Source organism: Hoplias malabaricus, chromosome 8 (assembly GCF_029633855.1).
Source record: "Hoplias malabaricus isolate fHopMal1 chromosome 8, fHopMal1.hap1, whole genome shotgun sequence".
NCBI classification, from domain to species: Eukaryota; Metazoa; Chordata; class Actinopteri; order Characiformes; family Erythrinidae; genus Hoplias; species Hoplias malabaricus.
In genome coordinates this window covers 13,655,506-13,680,560 of record NC_089807.1, presented here as the reverse complement: position 1 = coordinate 13,680,560, position 25,055 = coordinate 13,655,506, and the positions used below count along the sequence as shown (strand labels likewise).

Here is a 25,055-nt window from a genome sequence, read left to right as displayed (position 1 = left end):
CTGTGCAATCAGGTATGAATGTTGGTCAGCCTCACTAAACTAGCCCCTACATCCTCTAGAGCTCTAGTCAAATTGGTTTACAGAGAGAGAGAGAGAGCGAGAGCGAAAGAGAGAGCGAGAGAGAGAGAGAGAGAGAGAGAGAGAGAGAGAGAGAAATGGGGAGTGGGCACTTATCTAAACTCACAATGAGTAGAGATATGAGAGGAGGATGTGGGGGTGGACTCATGTCACAAGCTCTGACCAATCAGCAACTCCATCTCCTGGTAACACAGTGCCCACCCTAGAGCACACTTTAATGTGGGAAAATAGAGAGGATTTACAGTGAAAGTAAAACATAGTCAACAAAAACCGACATCAAAGGGCTCTTGTAAGACAGAGAAGTAGGCTGCTAGGGCTCTTAAATGACTAAGCGATGACTCAGTTTGCCACTATTCAACAAAAACCATTGAACCCTGTAAGACTGCATGACATTGGCTGCGTGATGGACAGCGGGACTGTTGATAATGCTGCTCAGACCTTTATGCAGAATCAGATTATTATTTAAAGATGTGGTATTGCCAGATTTCTTTTCATACAGAGAATAGAACAGTATTACATTTAATTTAATCTTGTAATACTAGTCCAATAATCCATAAAACCTTGTTATAACTGCTATTTCAGCCCTGTTTTTAAGCACAAGTACTGATCAAGTAAACAACTAAATTCAGTGCAGAATAACCACTGTAAAATGTATCGACAGTGATGGAAAATGTTGCTAATGTCACTTTTGTGCACATGGACAAGAGGCCTTAGTTTTACTGTCAGTGTCTTTCAGAGGATTTGGTCTCAGTTAAATAAAGTCTTTTTAAGAGGTGGCGCCTTTTACTGCATTGATAAAGAACAGCCTCAGTTTGAACTGCCTGCTGGTGTGCTATAGACAGTGTTGCCAAGGGTTTCCAAGCAACCAAGCACTTCTCTAAAGTAATTCATATACTGTAGTTCCATCCTTCCTGCTGGGGAAGCCAGGAAAGAGAAGAGTTTAAAAGCTCCAGAAGGATCCACTTTTCTCTCTTTTACAGTGTGATTGTGAATATTTGAGGCAATCTACATAAGTACTATGTTTATATTTATTATAAGTCTTGACTGCAAACTATAGATACTATGCTGTATATACAACTTTGAATATGGTGATGCTTATCAGTTTTGCTACAGAAATGTACTATCAAGCCCCAACACTTTCGCAATAATGGACGGAGTACAACTTTTAAGGGTTTAACACAAAATATGTTAATTTGTTTTGCTGTTTTTTCCCCCTCCTCAATTATCTTCACTGTTCTCTTCATTTAACATTTCTCCTGTCAGTACAGACCAATGAGATTTAAAACAAAATTAAATTAGCTAGTTATGTTTAAAGGGCCAAACGTTATGGAAAATTAAATGTGTTTTTTTTATATTCATGATTTGGAAGTAATACTTTGACACAAAATATCATTACCTTGTTCATAAAGAATATAAAAGCTATGTTAAAAAATATGTGCATGAAACAACATAAAGAAAAATGCAATATTATTAAGGAACTTTTATTGATTTTGCTGTTACATAGACCACTGGCACTGGCTTTTTTTCCAAACTAAAGTAAATTTAACAGGGTCTCAAATTCAGAAAAAAATATCAGTTCAGGTCAACTTTTATATGCAATATGATACCAGTTGAAACTAGAAAAGCCCCTAGTCAGGTATAAACTCCTTACAGGAAATTTGTGAACTCTAATGACACCAGTCATTAAAAATATGACACTTGAGTTTAAGGGTCTGAAAAGATACTGAGAGATTTGACAGCTCACAACAGTCTGCAGCAGTAAAGTGAGCAAGATGCTTCCTTTTGCTTTTATGCCCATTTCTCCTTCTCTTTGCCAATTAGTACTGAAATTTGAGGCAGCAGTTAGCCTTACAACCTGAGCAATCAAATCCAAATTTCCTTTTGATTAAATCACTGATCATAGTACATCCATTACACTGTTGTAAGCCCAAACCTCTCTGCCCTCAAAAGGTAAAAAAAATAAAATGAAATAACCAACATGTCTCTAAAAATATAAATGTATTCTGATAAAACAAACAACCTTGAGCTTAAATCCACAAAAATGAAAGACACCAATCAGACAAAGGGGAAACAACTGAATTTGTTTAAGTCACAGCTGCTAAGCTTAGTAAAGTAAGGCATGGGTAAAGAGACTTAGCACAAGAAATCAATGAGAAAAAGAAAACAAGAATGATTTAAGCACAGCAGGTATAGAGTTGAGAGAATATGTTGAATTCCCTCACTTTATTAGAAACAATCTCTTGTGAAAGTCTGAAACCTTCTGTTTACCATGAAGATGCATGAAACAACACTGAAGAACTTCACAGAAATTTGGCATTGTTGAATGCTGACATCTGAGCTTAGGAGAAGAAACTCAAAACCATATGCATAGAGAAGCATTGGACATGTTCAATTCAAGCTTCAAAGACTTTTGATCTATCAAAAAAAAAAAAAAAGTCACGTCATCTGAAAAATATCCATTTCCTCATTTGCTGCTTGATCACAAATTTTGAACAGCACTGTCAGTGATGGATAATAGGACGACTGACCCCACAACACTTCAGTGCTTTTCTACCTTCCATCTGGTCAGAGTTGGTTCATAATGTAGCTGTATATATAAGATATCAGGCATCACAACTGGTGTTAATGCTATGTAATTCCCTGTCATTTCACCTGTAAATCACATAAAGTAAAGTGTATGATGTGTAAGTGTGTGTTGAGACCAGCTCTGGCTCTGGGAACCTTTCTACACATTACTTATAGAGTATATTACACCCTTTACTCAGTCCAAAGCTGTGCGTGTTGTCTTTACCTTTGACCAACAACTAATATTGTGTCACTTACATTATTTGTTGTCTATCACTCAGTGAACACAAAGCTGATGGCGATGTTTCAAGTATCATCAGGATTCACTCACAATTCAAAGGTAGGGACAAACTGTATTGCTAGCAGGATAAATCAGATATTTTTAACAGGTTCTCTCTAGCTAAAGAGAAGCTGGTCAAACAGGATGGTTTTTACCCTACCAACAGATATTTTTGCAAGAAAGTAATAAAATAAGAATGACTCATGAAAAATCTGTACTGGGTAGAATGGCCAGAAAATTGGGTACAGTTCGGTAGCATTCTCAAAAACTCAAATTCCCATTTAAGGTCTGTGGTTTAGGCATGTTTAAAAAAAAACTATTGACCCAAGGCTAAACTTGACATTTCTGTGTCAGAACATAGACATCATAAACGGATGCCAGACTAATATAAAAGGCCTGGAATTATAATGGAATTTTTTTGATTCAGAGGCACAAAATATATGTTAATCGTGTTGTTCCGGGTTTACTTTGCAACTAAAAATAAATTATATTGAATTGGATTATCATAAAGAAGCATATGTAATGAGGAACAGGTATCTGAGTGAATGACACAAAACCAAGATACAGTTGTACAAAATAAAGCATTTTGGATCCTCATACAGCATCTAACCAAAGAGACAATTCTGAAAACAACTCTAAAATACCACACATAAATCTCTGATGGCTGTTTTGCAAGTAAATCTGTTTCCACAAATTTTTGTATTTGGGCACTTAAAATACAGACATTTCCCCCCTTGCTGTGTGGCTTAAGCAAGTGTAGCTGTTGGTAGCCCTGAAACCTAACCATGGGAATCATTTGTTAAATTTCAGGGCTCCAGAAAGCCAGTAGGCCAACATGAGTCAAATAATCCCATGGTTTCTTAGCACCCAGCAGCTAGAGAGAGCTAAAGGAGAGGGCTCACAACATTGGTTTCTACAAGCCAAGCCTCTGACACATCAGTGCCAGGTTATTATTTGTTCATTATGTTGGTTCCTCTTCCTTAGATGTCCATCTCGAACTGAGCATCCTCACCTGTAAGAACAAGAAAGTCATATGCAAAAAGTCCTGGAAAAAATATTTAAAACTGCAATCACATTACCAGGCTGAAGAGACTCCAATGTGATATTTGGCCTTAATGTAATACAGACCAGCTTTTTGAAGGGCTGGTGTGGACATATCAAATCAGACTTGAGTATTGTTATATGTGGTCCTACATTGCATATGTACCCAATCCATGTGACATAATGTGAACAGTGAGATCAAATTTCATGTATATTTTTTGTCCTGTATGCATGTGCCTTGTGCTGTTGTCTCAGTCAGCACCAGCAGAGTAGCCAAATATCCATGGAGGAGAGGCACAAGCTGCAACACAAATAGTGCCACACGTCCTACATAATGAAATACGCTGAAAATACTAAAGCAAGACAGTGCACTCGAATGGAGTACAACGGAGTATACGTCAATCATTTGACGTATAACACAATGTGTGAGTGCAGAAACCATTCATTTTTGACCTAGAATGTGCACTACAAAGGATAAGACATTTTCCTTGGTGCAGCAGCAAAATTTTAATACAAAGTGTCAACTTAAAAATATAATATCTGTTGTTGTTGGTTACGTAGATGATGTCCCAAAAATGATCAATGCCATTTCAGGAACAGATATGTTCACATTACAAATACAGTTCATTTACATTTATGAATGTGAACTAAAACAACAGCCAAATCAGATCTGTCAAATTATCAAATCACATGCATGCCGTTAGCTCAAGAAATAGTCTGAATGCACACAATGTTGTAATCTGAGAGAGATGTATTTAAATGTATGAAATGACAAACCTGGCCCTGGCTTCCCATCATGGTTATTGACATGATTGGCTTCATTCTTCTTGTTCTCATTCAGAATGTTTTGGCTAGTCACTCCAGGGATGACAGGCAGGTGTTTGGGGGGAGTCTGGGCAATAGGTGAATGACGCCGGTCTAACAGGAATTTACGGTCATAGATGATCCGGGTGCCTGAAGACACAAGAAACTGATGAATAAAAAGTCACATAGCCACACAATTATTTTAGCAAACTCATTATCATCCTTTTGCACTAACAATATTTTATCACAAACTTAATGGTGGAAAAGATGTGAAAAGAGAGACCGTGGAAATATGACATTATCATTTCTCCAGTGAACTCAAACTAACTTATTAATTATAGTCATACAGAGAATGTAAAAGTATATATACTATAAAGCCCATGTGTCTGGAATAAACTATCAGCGAATCAGCAGTGTTCCAGAGACAGTCACAAATGAGTGAATTAAAGTTTTGTCACATAATAAATAGACATTAGGAACCAATACTATTAGCTTGAGGGTTTAGGGTTTCAAGATGCATGTGAGTGGATGAGGGGTAAGTGAAGAAAGGAACGGGGACTTATTTGCATAATCACAGATCTGCTTGTACCGATTAAAATCAAAGATTTATTGTTGCATCAAAATGTATTACTATATTTTAATTTCTTAGAATAACTTCAGAATATTTAAACATCCACAGGGTGCAACACCAGAGGAAGACATTAAAGTGATTAGTGTTGCAATAAATATAGTGAGAAACGTTAAATCAAAATCTTCATATGCATTATATTTAATAAATGTTTGCACAGTGTACTTCAAAATCTTTCTATATTAATTTTAAGTAAAAAGACACTACAACACCTTAAGAGGATACATGTAAAATGTTTATTACATAATATAAACATTATATATTTGGAAAACCTGTGCTACTGTACATATTTACATGATGTGCTGATAAGAGCTCTGTGGGTGCTGAAGTTGGTTCTAGATGGAGGTAAAAAGCTCGATATTTCACTACTGCTGTGAGCTAACACTGGACCCTTCCCTTTGTTATCGATACTCGATCCGTCCTGACTGTCAATCACGGAGCTGAAAAGCAACCAATCATCGGAGTTACAGCGAGGCAGAGGCGGTGCGAGAGCTTGTTTTTGTTTTGAACACAACGGGCTTCTGACAGTAGCTAGGCCCCAGTCTCCAGAAGCGAGCTGAGAGGAAACACAAAACTGCATGTAAAGACCACTGGGACACAAGCAGCGTGCTGTAAGCCTGTTTACCTCCTGGGGTAGTTGAAAATAAAGTGCCTCCCGGAGTGGTGCAATAGTCGTGAGGTAGCTGCGTTGCGTCGTTGATCAGCACCTTCCTGGTCGGTATGGCCCTGCTTTCACTATGCTGACGACTGGACGACATGGCATTAGATTCGGGTACCCGGCAGTGTGGAACCAAAGTTGTACCCCTACGGACGGTTGAACTCCAGGCCCTTTGCCCTCTTTCTCTCTTTTCTGAGGCTTTCTCTTCGTTCTCGTCCTCCCAGCCGTCAGCACCGTCCCTCCCTCCGCCAGGCAGGAAGCAAAGCGTCCCCGAAGGATATGAGCACAGAGCTGTAGCCCAACACGTGTTCACGGGGCCGCTTTCCATTTTCTCCCAACGTACACTGTAGTATAGGAGTATTCCACTAGGACCCACATCAACATCAGTGCCTCCAGGATTTCATTCCATCTGTCTGGCTTGTCAGATCGTCTAAAACCAGATTCAGATGTGTAAGGGCAGTTGAAACTAAATTCTGGGAGGCATTTTTTTCTTTCTGGACTTGAATTTGCCACATCTGAAGCTACGTGAACTAGTATTTGTCTCATATTAAACACAGCAGGCTGCTTTTCATTAATTATAATATACACGTAAAACAATCACATATAATTTAACTTTTAGTAGAAGTCAAGAACATTTTGGCCCTTCACTATTTTGAAGCCTAATAAGATAATTATTTAAATAAATCATGTATTATATTTTATTAATTAATTTATTAATTTTTAACTTGCAGGGGGAATAATCTATTCAGCGGAAAGTTAAGGTGTCTTATAAACATGGATATTTATTATTTATCCTGTTCCTTTACATACAACATTAACATAATGAAAATTGTGGCCTTCCTGTACCTACCGCCACTTGAACTAACTCGAGTGGTAGTGTGTAAGGGAAGTGAGGAAGGGATGTTTTGAATTGGGATGCTGCCTCAAAGTGCGCATGTCTGTTTTAAACTCTTCACGGGTCATTGTACCGCAAGCTCCTCTCACTGAGTTTCCCGGAGACAGAGCGCTACCATGAGCTTCTCGACTGAAGAAAGAGGAAATCCTAACACTCTGAATTACAGAGTGTATTTTAGTGAGTGGGACATTAATTTCGTTTGACTGAACTCATAACGCGGGAATAAATGGCGACCCTTGCTTTTTTAAGCAGTGTGCAGTATCTTCCCACGTGTCGCATTGATTAACCGGTTAACGCCTTAGCCACGTTTAATGTTCAGGTTAAAGTAGGACGCATGTTATTATTGCTATTATTACACTCGCAATTTTTTAAATTTATTTTAAATGAACTGTTCTTTATAATTCGTATTTGTATTGTGAACACAACTTTAATTCACATTATGATGTATTCTGTGAGTTTCTTACTCGGAGGCGGAAAACTCAACTGTTCCATCCTTCACAGGTCTTTCAGGATTGATCTAAGGTGGCTGTAGAGGGTAAAGACCTAAGCGAATGCACCAATCCGCAGACTGATGCAATATCCTAGGCGGAGATACAGTACAAAAACTGAAAGTGAATAACATTTCCTAAAGTGATCCAAATCATAACGTGCAAGACATTGCTGATCAATATTGTATTACAGTAGTTGCTGATTATATTTTATATAACAGTAGTTTTACCCACATTCTTGATATAAATCATTTTACAGTTTAAAAAAACCTAACTGTACACTCACTAGTTCATATAATAAATATAAAGAAAATACAAATCCTAAATGACACAAATCCCAAATGCTTTTTACATTTATTCACGTTTATTGTACAAATGTGTAGCCCTACTGCTTTAATTTTCAGAGGTTCAATACAGGAAGTCCAATCACAACAAATACCTGTGCATCTCTAAATCTGCCATCTCATTAAAGCTATCTCCTTGTTTCTATGTTAACTGTCCATTTTGTCATTTTGAACATATATGCATTTTTTAGTTCTAAAGTTTTAGACTGTGGTCCATTTAGAACTGCATATTTTTAGCTTCATTTAACCTGTTTTCCAATGGTCAGGACCACAAAATAGCAAATATTGTATGGAGGGTTATTCATTCTCCATGTTGGGAACCACTGGGCTAGAGCATGACAAACACAAATTGTGCAGCAAAATATGAGCTACATCTGTTTGGTCGATCATTAAGGAAGGTGTGTAGAATAGATTGGACACCCAAAAAATACCTTTTCTGTGATGGTCCTGTGGATGTCCTCAACACTGAAGAACATTGCAGAGCAACAGAAGGATTGCAGTCTTTTAACTGTAGAACTACAAAGTGCACCCTTATTATCAGAAACCAGGAGGTGGTTCTAATGTTATGGATGACCAGTGTCTTAACAAAAAACGTCTGTGACTGTTGTTTTCGCGTGTGTAAAAATGAGTTAAAGAAGCAGCAGTGAATGTCAGATCCACTCACCAACTGAACAGAAAGAAATTAAAGCTTGAAAAACACAGATTTAGAAAGCAGATGTATGTGATTTACAGTACACTTAATTAAAAACTGTAATGAGTTTATATTCTAAACCCATCAACTTTTCAGTTCCAGTAACTGAGTTACTGTCTGTTAGTTACTTACTAAGTCTGCCCATACCTTAACTACTGTAGAATTGATTTTGTATTGGTTCAATGTTTGATATTTGTTGTTGGTTCACTGTCTAAACAGAAAATTCAGATGGAAAGTACATTTCGCCATTTCATGACATACCTATGTATGCAGATGAAGACCAGGTATGGAGTACCTCCTTAACCTCCCTCATATGTTTTCATTTTGACTGAATGACTGAGAGTTAATTGCTATAGGTGTTTATCGTTTTAGATTGCATTTTCTTTAAATAATACAAAAGAAATATTAGTCTGCCTCCCTTAGCCTTCTTGGGTAATCAGTGGTCATTTCACAATTTTAGGGTCTGTCCTTTATCACAGTTTTTGCAGAGTGACCTTTACCCTTAAACTAGATATATCTTGGTGTCTTACACTTCCTTCTTCATATTCAGTATCTACTTTTTTTCTTATTAGATGCAATCCATTTTAAGTCATTCATACAGGAGCATCTCAATAAATTAGAATGTCATCTAAAAGTTAATTTATTTCAGTAATTCAATTTAAAAAGTGAAACTCATATTCATTGCAAACAGAGTGATCTATTTCAAGTGCTTATTTCTTTTAATATTGATGATTATGGCTTACAGCCAATGAAAACCCAAAAGTCATTATTTCAGATTATTCAAATTAGAATAATTAACACAAAACAACTGCAAAGGTTTTCTAAGCCTTTAATTGGTCCCTTAGTTTGGTTCAGTAGGTTACACAATCATGGGGAAGGTAACTGACTTGACAAATGTCCAGAAGGCAGTCATTGACACCCTCCTGTTGTATTCAATCATGTTAATGGAAAGATTGTGTGGTAGAAAAAAGGTGCACAGTCATCAGGGGTAACTGCAGCCTTGAAAGGATTGTCAAGAAAAAGCCAATCAAAAATTTGGGGGAGATTCACAAGGAATGAACTGCAGCAGGAGTCAGTGCTTCAAGAGCCACCACACACAGATGTATCCAGGACAAGGGCCACAACTGTCGCATTCCTTATGTCAAGCCACTCAAGACACAGAGATAGCGCCAGAAGCATCTTACCTGAGCCAAAGAGAAAAAGGGCTGGACTGTTGCTCAGTGGCCCAAAGTCTTGTTTTTAGATGAGAGTAAAATTTTGCATTTCATTTCAAATTTATTGCAAATCAGTAGTATTAAATCTACATACTGTACATATGTTTCAGTAGGCCAACATTTGTGTTAAAAATCATTTTTTTATATTGGTCTTATTTAATAATCTAATTTTCTGAGATAATGACTTTCGGGTTTTCGTTGGCTGTATGCCATAATCATCAACATTTGATTGAATTACTGAACTTTTTGATGATATTCTCATTTTTTGAGATGCACCTGTATATCAGATATAATTACATTTACATTTAAAGTACATTTAAATTTACATATTTTCCCTGCACTCAACATCTCTGTTTATATGTAGTAACCAGTAACTGCTGATCCAGTGCACATTTAATAAAATAATCTGTGCATATAACTAAAAATTGCACAAGAATGACATGTAAATGTTCAATTTGCAGATTATTTTCCACATGGTTGTTGAAGTACCACGATGGACAAATGCAAAAATGGAGGTATGGCTGATCATGATACAGAGTTCAGTAGCTTTGAATTTATATTGTACCAATGTAAATTAATGCTCACATTTTCAATCTATAGGCGTATGCCTTAGAAATTAATAGGTTTAGTATGAATTAGGCAACTACAGCTTATCACATTCTTTATATTTTCTAGAATAATTTTTTATTTATTTTCAGATTGCTACAAAAGACCCCCTCAACCCAATAAAGCAGGATGTTAAGAAGGGTAATTTGCGCTATGTGGCCAATGTTTTTCCACACAAAGGCTATATCTGGAACTATGGTGCCATCCCTCAGGTAAGGCAGATAAGGACTGATTTATTTTGCAGACTATGCAAGAGCAATATACATTATCATCACTAAGCAACAATAGCTGAGTTTTTATATTAGTATTGTATCCTTCCATTGCATGTGATATCAATGTGGATGGTAACCACCATTTTGAGGACTTACTAATTACTGAAACACAATTAAAACCAAATCTAGGATGTTTACAGTGATTTATATCTTTGCTTTCCATCTAAAACATGTATGTTTATTTTTGTCAATTTTTAGTTTACTAAATCATTTGAACACAGCAGCTGTCATTCACATCATGTTCAAATTTAATGATGAATGAATTTAAATGCTCCAAAATAACTTAAAATAAAATCTTTTTTACATTCACTTTAATTGAAAGTTAGTGTTTTTTCTTTCTGTAAAGTTAATATTTTTGGAAATAAATGTTTTTAATTGGACAGCGACAATATGTTAAAATTAAATCAACATAAGTGAAAAACCCAACGATTGTATCTCAGACACATTTGAAAACAGATCCCTGTTCCCCTGCCACAGTCAGGACAGAGGCACTATTTTTATGACCTACATAGTACACTACATATGGTTTAGCCATTGGTTTTGTTGTGGTGTGAAATCATTAGATCACATTTTCAGAAAAGGAGAACCAAAAGAATGAATTTAGGCCGACAGTTGAGATAAAACATAGATAGAAAGAAAGAAAGATAGAAAGAAATTATAGTGTGACCTTGTAATTTTTTCACATGGAAAATTACCTGAATCTTGTCTGTCTTTAAATCCCACATCAATATTGCTTCCCCCAACAGACCTGGGAAGACCCTGGACACACAGACTGTGATACTGGATGTTGTGGTGACAATGACCCAATCGATGTCTGTGAAATTGGTAGCAAGGTATGCATGTATGTATTTTTGTGTTTTTTGACACTGCTTGTCTTAAGTGTACTGTAGTTATTTGCTCATTTTCTGTGCATGTAAACATGTTTTATTGGGCATAAGTGGTTTTTATTTTATTTATTTATTTATTTTTTTTAAGGTGTGCTCCCGTGGAGACGTTATCAAAGTGAAAGTCCTGGGTGTGTTAGCAATGATTGATGAAGGTGAAACAGATTGGAAGGTTATTGCAATCAACACTGATGACCCAGAAGCAAAGGATTTCAATGGTCAGTTCCATAAAGTGTAAGCCTCTTACATTTCAGCTCTATCAGCAGCAGGTTTATTAGTATGTAATAATTTTTATCTGCTTTATAATGTACGTTTAGATATTACAGATGTTCAGAGACTCAAACCAGGCTACCTCGAAGCCACTGTGGACTGGTTTAGACGATACAAGGTGCCTGACGGAAAGCCTGAAAACAAGTTTGCCTTTAATGGAGAGTTCAAAGACAAGGTACATAGTGTTGTCCTCCTATTTTAGAGAACCATTTAAAAAAATAAGAAAGAAAAACCTGCAATTGTTTTTCACATCTGTAATTAATTTGTGTTACAGTTAATAGCACAAATATTTCTTTTTTTATATTACATAATTTTTGTTTGTACTAAAATCCATGAATATTATTTGATCATGTTGTTGATTTTTTGCCTTTTAGTCATGACCTAAAGAATACCTTCAGAACACAAAACTGACTTTCAAGCTAAACACTAAGAGGATGTGCTGCAGTGTATTTTCTAGCAAAGTGTTTATTTGTTTGTTGACAGGAATTTGCCATTAAGACTATCAAAAGTACTCACGAGTTTTGGAAAGCACTTTTTTCAAAACAGACTAATGCAGGAGAACTGAACTGGTAAGCTCTCATAAGCTCTCTGAAGTCTCTTTTAAATTAGACCAGGAAATGTATACATCCTGAGAACTTCTGTACTTGTCTGTAGCTAAGCTAGACACAACTTTGTTCCATCCTAACCATATCAAGTTTTGATTGTGAAATGGACCCAAGTTTTACAAAACTCCAACTACTGTTGTAATTAAGAGCCTAAATAAAAACTTTATATTTCTTCTGATGGTGATGGTTAACTGAGTAGTGACCGTAACAGCCAAAAGTAGGTAACAGATAAACAGTGTGTGGGTGGGGGTTTGTGAGAGGCAGTGTTAGGGGATATGATCAAATGCTAATCAGGTATCCATAATTGAGATGCAAATTCACTTTAACTAATTTGCTTCATCCAGTGCTATTTAACAAAGCATCTTGGATCACAGTGCTAAATAATTTCAGCAACATCAACATGTTAAGGGTTGTCAATACATATTTAATCTATAAAATATTTGTTAAAAAGCATCAATTAGGCTTTGAAAACCAAAAGGTGAAATCCCAAGCCTACACAAGCTGGACACATTGGAGCATTCGGTGTTTGCCCAAAACCTTTCAAACTCTGCTACTTGGTCATTTGTTAGGTATGTCATGTTATGTGCGCTGTGAATGTATGTGTACTTTATCTGGCTGATTTTCTCTTAATCTGTCCTTTACGCAGCAAAAACACTTGTGTGTCAGAGGCTGGCAGTGCATTCTGCCTCTCACCGGAGGAAGCCAAAGCAATTGTTGAGAAAGTATGTTCTTTTCTTCTTTTTCCTGAATACATATTTTGTCCTTGAAGTGATTTTTCTTTTTATTATTATTAGACATTTAGAGGCATCATAACAAAAGTTAAATGTATTTAGTTACAACAATATTTAACCACTTATCCAGTTCATAGTCCCAGTGTGTCTGTAGCCTACCCAGAATCTCTGGGCACAAGGCAGGAACACACACTGAAAGGGGCGCCAGTCCTTCACAGGGTGGCACACACACATTTACTCACACACACACCTATGGACGCTTTGAGTCCATCCGCCAATCCACCTACCAACGTGTGTTTTTGGCCTATGTGAGTACACCGGAGCACCCGGAGGAAACAGGGAAAACACACCAAACTCCTCACAGACGTCACCTGGAGAGGGTTGCCCCCTTCAAATTAGATTCACTTAAAAAAGTAATAAATAAATAAAAGAGCTCTTTGTAGCATATTATGCACCAATGTCTTCATCATAGCTTAAATGGGTGAATAAATAAGAAGATAGTCTTCCACTGTTAAAGATTTTATATGTGGGGATTACAAAATGGATTTTACTGTAGTGGCAATTACTTCAAATACAATAAAATTAATGTGTCTACATTTAATCCTATTTTTCAGGTTTGGGTACACATTGCATAATTGTTTTTAAACTAAACTTTTTTCTTCTTCTTCTTCATAACCTCACAGACTTCTCCATGTGGAAATACAGGACTCATTCCTGACTCAGGTACACAAGTCATGGCTTCTGGTTTGCTTGCTTCTTTCCCCCCTGTTATTACATTGTTACAGTATTACAGCCAGTTAAAATGCTTATGCAATTAATGGACTAGGAGTGGTGAACTTTGACTCTGAGATTGCTTTCTATTCCATCTGTGTAAGTGTTCTGTGTACACTTGCAGGGCATGTTTTTCAGGTATTAAAACCAGTTTTAAGGTGCCTGGTGCACCTTTTTTCTCTCTCTCTCACTCTTGCCCCCTCCCTTTAGAGAGTACTGCAGCTCTGAACCAGTGAATCTCTTGAATTTTTCTAAAAGCCCTGCTGATAGTGGGACAAAAGGCAGCTTAGGAGAAATAGAAAGCTAATGCCAGTCCATGATATTTTGCATTTTTTTAAATAATTAAGGCATTCTCTCCACTAATATAAAAGGCAGGATATTTTAAATGGAATAAATTAATGAGTAATCTTGCCTTTTCTTTTCTTTTTCAGTTGACAAATGGTTTTATTATGAAAAGTGATAAAAGCAAAAGACAACATGGATGGACCAGTCTGATCTCATCAGTTTGGACAATGTAGGTGTAGACAGAGATGGGTAATTTATAGGTTCTAAAACGTTTAATGGTAGCACTGAGGAAGTTAACATATGTCTTGTTAAATTAATTTCTCATGTATTTAATCAAAGTGTCATTAGATACTGTTTAACTGAAAGTCAAATTCAACAGTCTAGTCAAACTCAGGTATTGTATGGTTGCTTTAATAAAGTTTCTTTCTGTTATAACACAAACTGTTGCTTGCTTTTTATGATTACTTTATTACAGCTGAAATGTATGGTCCATGTATATTTTCTTGCAGGTGTGGAAGAAAATGAGAATGTGTTTACTAGAATTTAGTCCCACATGAAAAGGCTTTTAATTAAATTTAGTTCTTTGAGTGGGATCCCCATAAACAAAATTGATCTTTAAGCTGCCACCTATTTACTGCCACCCTTGTGAAATGTTCATCTTTTCCATGGGTTCACGGTGGTCTACAATATGTTGATCAACCACATCCCATGTATATGTATATTTTTTATCCCATAATTGATACAGTAATTTAAATACACATTACTGAAAAACTTGAATACAATCAGAATGGACAGTGATTTTGCCATTTGTGTTGTCAATTAGGAGTACACAACAGGCAAATGCACTGTAACAAGGATTATCTTGTAGCTTATTTGCTACACATCTCTACACATCAAATCTTTAATTTTTTTTATTAATTTATTTATTTGTTGCATTTTTTTAGCTGGAATTTTATTAAACTTACTATATTTTTCCAGATTTACTACAGGTCACCTCATATATCACATGACACTGAAAAAATGAGTTGTACACATAAATGATTATTCAGAGTAATCTTTGTCTTGTACCATCCCTGCCCTGTATCTATCTGTGTATGTTGTGTGTGCTGTATACGTTCCTCTAGAACACACTTTCAGTAGGATCTCTAGATGGTGGAACAGCTCAACTGAGGTTTCTCCTACTTTCTACAGTCATTTAAGGGTTCACCACAGGGGGGCGGTGTTCAAAGATTCTACCTCACTAATATTGCTAATACGTGGCTGTTCGGTGGAGGATATTTATTTTTTTCTGTAGTTGGACTTTGCCAAAAAATAAACAATTCCTATTTACTGTTATCTGAGAACATATCTCACAGTAAGTGATCAGCTCGGTAGATTCTGTGAAACCTTCATTATCGACAAGCAAGCTCCCGGCGACCAGAGAGACCAAGAGGTGGGTTAAATATACAACCTTATTTAAGTTCGTAGTTCGTGTTGTTTAGTTTACAGCAGGTCGACGTTGAAGTCAGTTTGTGACAGAACTGTGAAGAGAAAGTGCAGAAATACACGTCGTCTTGTTACTTTTTTGCTATTATAAAAGTGCTGACAGAAAATGACATACTTAATCGAACAAGATGTACTGGTATATTCCGCATATTTAAAGAAATACGTAACATTACGTTGCTTTATATATATATTTAACGACGTTAAACAACTGGTCTTCAAGTGTAGCTAGCGATAACTGTTTGGCATTCAGCAGAAAGGGCCAATATCTGATGAAGCTAATTCAGTGTAAAATGTTTAAATGAGAGATTACCACATACCAGAGCTGGTAAAACAAAATCTGCTTAGTTTAAGAACAGGTCTTATATATTTCACAATAACTCGGTCTCGGTCACTTGAGTGACAGAGGTGTCTGTAAGGCATGGGAACTCGGTGTCAAGTAGCGAGTGTCCGCGGCGCTCTATAAAAATAGTTGTGTTGCACTTGGAGTCATTGGGGTTTCGGTTAAAAAAATGTCATTTTGAACCACGTGAGTATTGTGGACCAAACTCCAGCAACACAGCAATTTTGAACAACTCTGAGTGACCCCGAGTCTGTGACCTGCAAACACGTTACATTTACTGAACGCACTGTGTTACCAGTTTAATTACCAATTATTTATTTATTTATTTATTTACAAACACACGGCGAAGTTTAATGGATACACAAAAAGGTTCTCAATTATTTAAAATGATCTCAGGTCTTGAGAATCTGACAGGAGAAGTCTTAATGCTCCTAAAACCTCCATTAAAGAAGGTTATTCAATTAAATGATAAGGGATTTGCTTACATTAGTAAATAAATAATTTGCTGAGTTTCTGTTGTAGTCAGAGAATTATGCCACTTTGGTTTTGTTTACCCTTTAACAGTACTAGAGGTGTGTGTCAGTATGATCCCGGTACCTTTCGTTAATTGGATTTCCATTTCTAATTCTGCAATAGAAAAACGGAGAATGACCCATTTCCCTACTTTGTATGTTATCAACAGTACCAGAGAATGTAGATTTTATTAGTTTTTTCTTTTCTTCCAACACATCAAAACACAAATACATGGAATATTAGAATCTGATATAATTTGATTTTAGTTCACTATAAATTGATATTTTGTTTCACGTCACCATTCTGCTGTGGTTTCGCAAACTTACTTCTATTAGCCCTCTCCAGACACCCATGTCCTCAGTGTGAATTTCCAGTTCTTGCTAAAATATACAGCCCAATCCATAATCAGCCACAAGCAGGAATGAAAAAAAAAACTTATTTTATTTTAGTTCATATTCATTTTCCATATTTTGTTATATTTAGTTTTATGTTGTATAAAATGGTTTGCTTTCCTTAAGTCAATGATATTTATATCTTTTGAAACAGGAAAAACCAATTAACAAAAGGCACACAGACCCAGTATACTTTTTGGTCATTAGATTTGGTTTTTGAAATGGAAAACAGGAAAATACTTATCTTTTATAATTTTTGATTGAGAAACTAAGAAAAATGGAAACACCATTTTCTGATTTTTGTGTTGGAGTGGAAAACAGGGAAAAAAAACTTCCAAAACCTTTCTGTTGAAAACAGAAAAGAAAATTGCAAGGAACTAAAAGCAGGACAATGCTCCTTCCCACTTTTCTGGGGCTGTTGTCAGGGCGACTCAAGCTGCTGTACTCACTGTTCATGAGCTCAGAAGGATGCCTCTGGAACCAAATTCTGAAATAATTTTAGACAAATTAAAAATAAGTGCATTTCACAACAATATCTGCCATTATGTCAAATGATTATAGAGAAATAATTGTTGTTTATTTTAGGAGTGTGAGGAGATTTTAGTCTAAAATCGCTTGGGTTGACTCTTTCCACATCTAAGAAAATAGGCCTATGTCTTTTTTCTTGGCATTGTGACATACAGCATGTATTGCTCTGAAACATCCAAAACTATTGTCAGGGTATTGTTCCAAACCCTCCCGCTGAGCAGATTCACCACAGACATCAGAGTAGGTGGGATAAAATCAAAGTAAATGTAATTTGTTAAGAAGAGTTGACTCCTAATGAACAAATTCTTTGAGCTTCTGTCAAAGGGATCAACTTTTAGGATCAACTTTTATGTGCCAGTGACTCTGAGTCTGAACTTTTGAATCAGTCAGAAAATTGAATCAGTCTCAGTTTTGCAAGTGCCTTCAGAAAACAACAGCCCTAGACAAAACACAGGCATTTAACTTACCTGTTTGAACCTTTAGTGTTTCTGCCTTGTGTCGAGTAACAGCACAATATAGCAAAGAGGAACCAGCAGTTTCTACAGTGAATTGTCCATGGTGATTTCCAGGGTTGATTTATTTATTTATTTTTTGGCTTTCTTTGTATTGTTTTGTATTTTAATTATAAATAAACAGACTGTCTAAATGTAGTCTTTCAGTGCTCTCTGTTGGATTAGAGATGTTTCTCTTTAGTTTAGACATGGGCGGTAAATGTGAGAATGCATAAATTGTAATCTATTGTTTGGTTTTGAAATATTTATTTATTAATTGACAATGCATCTTGTAAAAAAAAATCTGTAACATTCTAATTTAATGTGTGTAGCAGCAGCTTTGATATTTGTCATATTTCATATTTTACATTACTTTCTTTGCTTTAGGATTGCAGCAGAATGTCTTTCATATGGGATTGGATCTACAAAGGATTCAGTGGTGTATTACAGATGTTAGGTAAAATAAATAAGCATTATTTACCAAATTTACAAAATTGCCATGCTGACATTGTAAATGTGTTCTTAATGACTGAAAAAAATGAAAAGAAAACTTTCCTTGTACTGGAAAAGTAGAGTACCTCAAGATAGTGAAGGTATTGTTGATGCCATCAAATAATGACTGATCACTTTCCTCCTAAACTTGCAACACAATAACAAACACAAATAAAGTACTAACTCTGTGCTGAATAGAGAATAAAATGTAGATTCCTTCTGCAAATTAAGTAAAAAATATAGGTTTAAATCACTGGATACTGGGTATATACTCATATTCACCTGTTACTGATTTTTAATCTTAATTCCTAATTCTTATAGGACTATATAAAAAGACTGGAAAACTGGTTTTCCTTGGTTTAGATAATGCAGGAAAAACAACGTTATTGCACATGCTCAAAGATGACAGACTTGGACAACATGTTCCAACGCTTCATCCAAGTAAGTTGTTACTAAATTAGATTGTTTCACTCTGAGATAAATTGAAGAATAAAATGTGGTGTAAAGTTTAAAATGTACCTGTTAATTAGGATGATGAATGTCATGTAATTTCTATCAGCTTCAGAAGAGCTGACAATCGCAGGGATGACCTTCACAACATTTGACCTGGGTGGACATGCACAAGGTAAACACAGGAATCTAAAAATTCAACTTCCCTAAAGCTGTAATTGTGTCTCCAAATTCCAGCTCCATGCCTAATTTAAGCTTTATAAAAGTGTTGTTATACCTAAAAAAATTGTTTGAATAGTGAAGTATGAATTAATGATCCACATGATTAGACAGATTTGATTGTGTGGTGTCATTTCCCGTGTGATCATTTTCAAATGTGTTTTTTACAGCAAGAAGAGTTTGGAAGAATTACTTACCAGCCATTAATGGAATAGTCTATCTTGTGGATTGTGCTGACCATGAGCGTCTTCTTGAGGCTAAAATTGAATTAGATGTAAGCATTCTTTTTCATTTATTTGTTTATTTATTTCTTGACACATTCTTAACTTATTTTCTGTGTTTCTCTTTGTATGACATATGTTTCCATATGTATACTTTCTACAAAATATTTTTATATCTGATGGTATTGTCAAAATTGTCTCAAATTATAGGCTTTGTTAACTGATGAGACCATTTCTAATGTGCCAATCCTCATTTTGGGAAACAAAATCGATCGACCAGAAGCAGTCAGCGAAGATGCGCTGAGGGAGATGTTTGGTCTGTATGGACATACTACTGGAAAGGTAATAAATAAGACATTCTCAAACTTGTTGCACTAATTAAAGTCTGCAAAAGCACACATTTTAAAGTTTTGTAATCACTTTAGATATTTTAATCTGATAATTTTCTCTTTATGTTGATGTAGTGATGAAAGTTTTTTTTTTTTTGCATATATATTTTTTAAAACTATTTAAAATTAATATTAGATGGATGTGATTTTGAATGTAATTGTGATTGTAATTCTTTTTGTTTCAGGGCACTGTGTCACTGAAAGAGCTGAACATGAGGCCAATGGAAGTTTTCATGTGCAGCGTTTTAAAGAGGCAAGGATATGGGGAAGGTTTCAGATGGCTTTCTCAGTACATTGACTAATTTTAAGTCTGAAATACACTGAAGAATTCAATATCCCTATCCAACTTCCCATGTTTATTTAAGGATTTGACTCAGGAGTAGATATAAAATGTTACACAATTAATACTGAATATTATGCTTGTGATAGGTGATCTGAGCCATAAATGTATTATTTTCTTAGGACTGCCACAATGTCTTTTATCATAAAAGATGTTAATGGATGCTGTAAATTTGCATGAAGGTTTTTTATATCTTTTTTTCTTCTATATACAAGGAATGAAATAATAAGCTTATGTATGGGTGCTTTTCACAGAGCAGGATTGCATTACAGACAACACATCTTTGTTAAAAGTACTTTTGCCTTGAATACATGTCACATAGCCTGCCATGAAAATATTTAATGTGCCTGAATATTAATTTAATCACAGCTGCATCACCTCTGTGCCTGTGTGGTATGTTAGTATGGGAGCATCAGTCAATTTTTTGTGCAATCACAATGAGGTCTGTTACTGAATGATGTATTTACAATGCTGTATACATGCTTTTAAAAACCACTCAAAATATGCTGCCAGAACACATAAAGTTGCAGAAACATAATGAGCAATATTTGATACTTAAATGTATTTTTATATTTCTAATGCAGAATTATTGTAGTTGCTTAAGTAATTTACACAGTACTCCCACCATGTTGACATGTTTTTCAGTGTTAAACTACCTGATATTTTTTGTGCAATATTAAGTTCTTTTTGACTATCACCTTTTGAATGCAGTTATGATACGAGAGTACACAAAAGGCACAATTACAAACTTATACAGAACACGCACTAGGACAGTACAAAGAATGTTATTAACAGGTCATTTTTCACATGCAATATTTGTACAAATTGTGTAGAGATTTTAATTACTTACACTTGAATCTTTACATTATATCTCTGCTGCAGATGGCATTACTTCAGTGATAGTTTTGGAGGATGTCAAATATAAACCTGTTGTTGGATTCACACTGTGTATTTTGTTCACTTCCTATCCTGACAGTTAATGAATGACAATAAATAAATTAATATAAAGTGGATTTATTTGTACGTCATTCATATGGCAACTTTATGTGCATATGTAATGTTAAGAAATTGGGTATGTGTATCAATGTTTCATTTGTCATAGAACTCACAGTCCAGTGTTATTTTATTGATATAATTTGTGTCAATTTGCATAATGGGCAAATAGTACAAACTATTAAAAAGCATAGTAAGATAGTATGGAATGTAAAATATCGGGGGCCACTGTAACAATCTTGTGCTTATTAAAAGCTAATGATAATGTTTATTATTTTAAGTGTTACTCAGTGTATCAATTTCAGGGACAGCTGGTCCTAAGATAACGTACTAAGACAAATACTGTAACATCACACTGTAGATTTTCAACAAACATTATTTTCTTTTCAACAAACATCAATGAAACAGACATGAACACTTGTAAACAGTCTATGGCTGTGGAACATTTTTTTTATCTGTTCATAACATTAACTTTTAAGGTACTGGGCAGTATTGAGAGTGATGTCATTGTAGTGTTGCATTCCTACCTGAGCTGGACGATAGTGTGTGCACTGTGATATGCAGCATGAAAGACCATAGCTTCAAATTATTACTGAATTACTCTGCAGCATGCTAACAGTATATCAGCTGTTAATCGACATTTGATGATAATGTGATATTTAAAGCTAATTAGGTGTTTTCGTGCCTCTCCTGTATAGCTACCTCTCACTTTCTTTTTCACAGCTGTCATTCAGTCTCTTTGGGTTGGAAGGAGTGTTATTGAGGCTGAAAGGCCTAGCATATAGACAACTACATATTAGGAGGGTTTTGCTGGGTCAGAGGATGTTGTTTAGACTAATTTACTCATGCTACCCCTATTCAGTAGAACCTACCTGTATTGAATGTGTGTTCAGTAAGATTGTAAGTGCTGTTCCTGATCCTAATAATTATATTAAGATAATTTGCATATATATTTGTCAAAATTTGCCAAAGGAACTATTAACATTTCACGTGAACATGAAGGCGAATGTGGAAATCATTTTTTAATATTTGAGTTTTTTTAAGCACACAAAATTACAAAACCATTATAACAAAATGAAATACCACCAATTAACAGTTGCCAGTGGAGACCAGGGCCCTCATTTATAAATGGTGCATATGCACAAAATTGGGTCTGAAATGTGTATATGTAATATATCATGCAGAAACTGTGATTTATAAAGAAATATTTAGTGTAAAAATGAGAGTATATTTAAGCAAGGTTTGACCCATGCGTACCCATAAAACTTTGTGGGGAGAGTGCAAATTGGTGATGTCATGTGATAAAATAGAGAATTGCAAGTAAATGTGCAGAATATTAAAAAATAATTATTTACATTGCTTGCCGTATCTCATACTTTGTAGTATTGTTTTACTCTAGCTTGTTTTATTTCACTTTCATTCAGATTTTGTCATTTAAATAATTTTTTGTTCTATTTTGTTTTATTTCACCATAATAAGTTATTATTATTATTATTATTAATTCATTCATTATCTGAAACCACTTCTCCAATTCAGGGTTGTGGTGGGTCCAGAGCCTACCTGGAATCACTGGGCACAAGGCAGGAATACACCCTAGAGGGGGCGCAAGTCCTTCACCGGGTGACACACACTCACACATTCACTCACACCTACGGACACTTTTGAGTCACCAATCCTCCTACCAATGTGTGTTTTTGGACTGTGGGAGGAAACCAGAGCACCCGGAGGAAACCCATGCGGACACGGGGAGAACACACCAACTCCTCACAGACAAGTCACCTGGAGCTGTGTGACTGCGACACTACCTGCTGCGCCACTGTGCCGCCCTCTATTATTATTATTACTATTGTTATTAAAATTCATTCTATAAATAAAGTCTAATAAATAGGCAAGCGGCTGATGCACTGCCTATCATAATGGCTTTTTTGGCACTAAAACCCAGAGCCAATAAGGGAGAGAGATATTCTCTCTATACAGCTCTGCTAAAGCCTAGCTAACTAACAAATAAAGCGACAACATGTTTTCAGAAATCATGAAGATTTTTTGTGAACAATGATTCAATTCAATTTATTATCTTACCGCTTATCCAGTTCAGGGTCGCGGTGGGTCCAGAGCCTACCTGGAATCATTGGGCGCAAGGTGGGAACACAACCTGGAGGGGGCGCCACTCCTTTACAGTGCTGATTCAATTCAATTCACTTTTATTGTCACATTAAAGTGTACGAGTGTGCTGTGGATTGTTGTTTGAATCACAGTATTTATGATGAGGTGTGAAAGTTCTGGCCTTGGCTGTTCAGCAGTCTGATGGACAGAGGGAAGAAGCTACCTCGCAACCGACTGGTTCTTGACTGAATGCTCCTGTACCTCTTGCCACTCAGCAGCCGCGTGAACAGGCAATGGCTTGGGTGGGTGGAGTCCTTTAGGATCCTAGTGGTCCTCCTAAGGCAGCGGATGGTTTACAGTTCTTGGAGGTTTGGCTATTGAACCCCAGTGATGTGCTGGGCTGTCCATACCCCCCTCTGCAGAGCTTTACACTCAAGGGCGGTGCAGTTCCTGTACCAGGCGGTGATACAGCCTGTCAATATGCTCTCCACAGTGCATGTGGAGCAAGACTGTTCAATGAGATGATTTAACAATTTACTGTTGCAACCACATGCTAACCACGCACTAAACTGCGTTTGTTTGTAATACCAGGACTGAGGCCACCAAACAACACATTTTTCTGGCTTTTGTGCACATGCACACTTTCACTCCAGGATCCACAATTTTATAAATGATGCCCCAGGTGTTACTGCCAGAAGGCATTTTCATGTGCACATCCAAGTGGGAGGTACAGCTCCAAGAGTGTGGGACAACCTAATCCTACCTTCCCATGCCGGTATCTGCCTACTTCTTGTGTTTACCCAATGCTTGTCTAGGGTTAGGATGTTTTATGGGGAGTGGCTTTGGAAGGAGTGAGATTCAGTTGGATTTTTAGATTTATATGTATGACCATATGAATATCCTTTTCACCTAATTCATAGGTTGCAGTAAAATGTCTGGCGTGCCATATTGGGGTATCGAACTGCAAGCTATTTTTACCTAAAATTACACCAGCGATACAAGTCCTAATTCAGTTTTCACTAGTAAAAATGTCATACTGACTAGTGAAAGGAGAAATAGATATCTATAATTCAGTTCTCACTAGTAAAAATTGTATTTTCACTAGTAATAATTGGAGAGCTCAAAAATTACATTCTTACTAGTAAAATTTTACCTTACCATCACAAGCCATTTTAGCTTTTAATGTTTTTCTTGATATCAAGAATTTAAATTCTTTCATTCATTATCTGTAACCGCTTATCCAATTCAGGGTCGCAAAGAATTTAAATTACACATGTGAAAATTCAATTGTTACTAGTACAAAAGCTATTTCAAAGATTTCAATTGTAACTAGTGAAAATTTTATTTCTGATATCAAGAATATAATATTTACTAGTAAATATAATATTTCTGATATCAAATTTTTAATTTTTAGTAGTGAAAATTGTATTTCTGATATCAACAATTACATTTTTACTAGTGACATTTTTACTAGTAAAAAAATCAATTCCTGATATCCAAAATTAAATTTTCACTATTAACAATTAGTAAAGCTTCAGTGCTTCAGTCATCGTCTTATTTCACTCGTTTTGTTTTAGTGTAAGAGACTACAGACAGACCACATATTCTTTATCTCACTGTTTACAGGGTACATTTCTGATCTCGCTATCCCTGCACTCTGAGAGTGCAACTGATTCATGGAAGACAATGTTTTATCGCAAATGGCGGCCTTATTATTCCTCCTATTTGGCAAAATAAAGTGCCAGTTCTCCTTGTCTGAAAGTGTTAGTGATTAGTGAGAGATGTTTCCATACCGCAGCGAAGACAAGGCTGAATCCAGCTGTAATGGGTTACTGGCTGAATCTCCAGTGTCTCTCGCCTCGTTAAATTATAGTCAACTACGTAGGGAACAGAGGGAGATTTGAGATTCAGCCTAGCATGAGACTGTCCTCTGGTCCAATAAATAAACGTGATGCTTGTAGGTTGCACAGACAGGCCAATGGTGTTCAA

At 35.9% G+C, this 25,055-nt stretch overlaps 3 protein-coding genes across 3 annotated transcripts; 2 read left to right on the top strand and 1 right to left on the bottom strand.

Annotated features, from left to right (window-relative positions):
• Window positions 1-1,555: 1,555 nt before the first annotated feature.
• Window positions 1,556-6,407, bottom strand: eif4ebp2 (eukaryotic translation initiation factor 4E binding protein 2). The gene is made up of 3 exons (XM_066678333.1): window positions 6,022-6,407; window positions 4,742-4,918; window positions 1,556-3,935 (listed from the first exon to the last, which is right to left on the bottom strand). Exons 1-3 carry the CDS (start codon window positions 6,380-6,382, stop codon window positions 3,904-3,906), a joined length of 570 nt encoding a protein of 189 aa, XP_066534430.1. The 5' UTR covers window positions 6,383-6,407; the 3' UTR covers window positions 1,556-3,903.
• A 564-nt stretch (window positions 6,408-6,971) lies between these two features.
• ppa1b (inorganic pyrophosphatase 1b) lies at window positions 6,972-14,537 on the top strand. The gene is made up of 11 exons (XM_066678331.1): window positions 6,972-7,126; window positions 8,692-8,756; window positions 10,148-10,201; window positions 10,385-10,504; window positions 11,311-11,397; window positions 11,540-11,666; window positions 11,766-11,893; window positions 12,202-12,287; window positions 12,970-13,045; window positions 13,738-13,777; window positions 14,257-14,537. Exons 1-11 carry the CDS (start codon window positions 7,066-7,068, stop codon window positions 14,283-14,285), a joined length of 873 nt encoding a protein of 290 aa, XP_066534428.1. The 5' UTR covers window positions 6,972-7,065; the 3' UTR covers window positions 14,286-14,537.
• An 824-nt stretch (window positions 14,538-15,361) lies between these two features.
• On the top strand, window positions 15,362-20,976 carry sar1ab (secretion associated, Ras related GTPase 1Ab). The gene is made up of 7 exons (XM_066678332.1): window positions 15,362-15,542; window positions 18,247-18,316; window positions 18,673-18,792; window positions 18,911-18,976; window positions 19,191-19,294; window positions 19,452-19,583; window positions 19,816-20,976. The coding sequence occupies exons 2-7, from the start codon at window positions 18,259-18,261 to the stop codon at window positions 19,930-19,932; spliced, it is 597 nt and encodes a 198-aa protein (XP_066534429.1). The 5' UTR covers window positions 15,362-15,542; window positions 18,247-18,258; the 3' UTR covers window positions 19,933-20,976.
• Window positions 20,977-25,055: the final 4,079 nt, after the last annotated feature.

What these genes read in the sequence shown, in the direction of transcription:
- eif4ebp2 (XM_066678333.1), bottom strand. Translation starts at nt 6,382, where the DNA reads ATGGAAAGCGGCCCCGTGAACACGTGTTGGGCTACAGCTCTGTGCTCA. An exon ending in ATTTTCAACTACCCCAGGAG is followed by an intron (nt 4,919 to 6,021) that starts GTAAACAGGCTT and finishes TTGTGTCTTCAG; the next exon opens with GCACCCGGATCATCTATGAC. An exon ending in TGATGGGAAGCCAGGGCCAG is followed by an intron (nt 3,936 to 4,741) that starts GTTTGTCATTTC and finishes TTGTTCTTACAG; the next exon opens with GTGAGGATGCTCAGTTCGAG.
- ppa1b (XM_066678331.1), top strand. Translation starts at nt 7,066, where the DNA reads ATGAGCTTCTCGACTGAAGAAAGAGGAAATCCTAACACTCTGAATTAC. An exon ending in AGAAGCAAAGGATTTCAATG is followed by an intron (nt 11,667 to 11,765) that starts GTCAGTTCCATA and finishes ATGTACGTTTAG; the next exon opens with ATATTACAGATGTTCAGAGA. An exon ending in AGGACTCATTCCTGACTCAG is followed by an intron (nt 13,778 to 14,256) that starts GTACACAAGTCA and finishes TTTCTTTTTCAG; the next exon opens with TTGACAAATGGTTTTATTAT.
- sar1ab (XM_066678332.1), top strand. Translation starts at nt 18,259, where the DNA reads ATGTCTTTCATATGGGATTGGATCTACAAAGGATTCAGTGGTGTATTA. An exon ending in TGGTGTATTACAGATGTTAG is followed by an intron (nt 18,317 to 18,672) that starts GTAAAATAAATA and finishes TAATTCTTATAG; the next exon opens with GACTATATAAAAAGACTGGA. An exon ending in TGTTCCAACGCTTCATCCAA is followed by an intron (nt 18,793 to 18,910) that starts GTAAGTTGTTAC and finishes AATTTCTATCAG; the next exon opens with CTTCAGAAGAGCTGACAATC.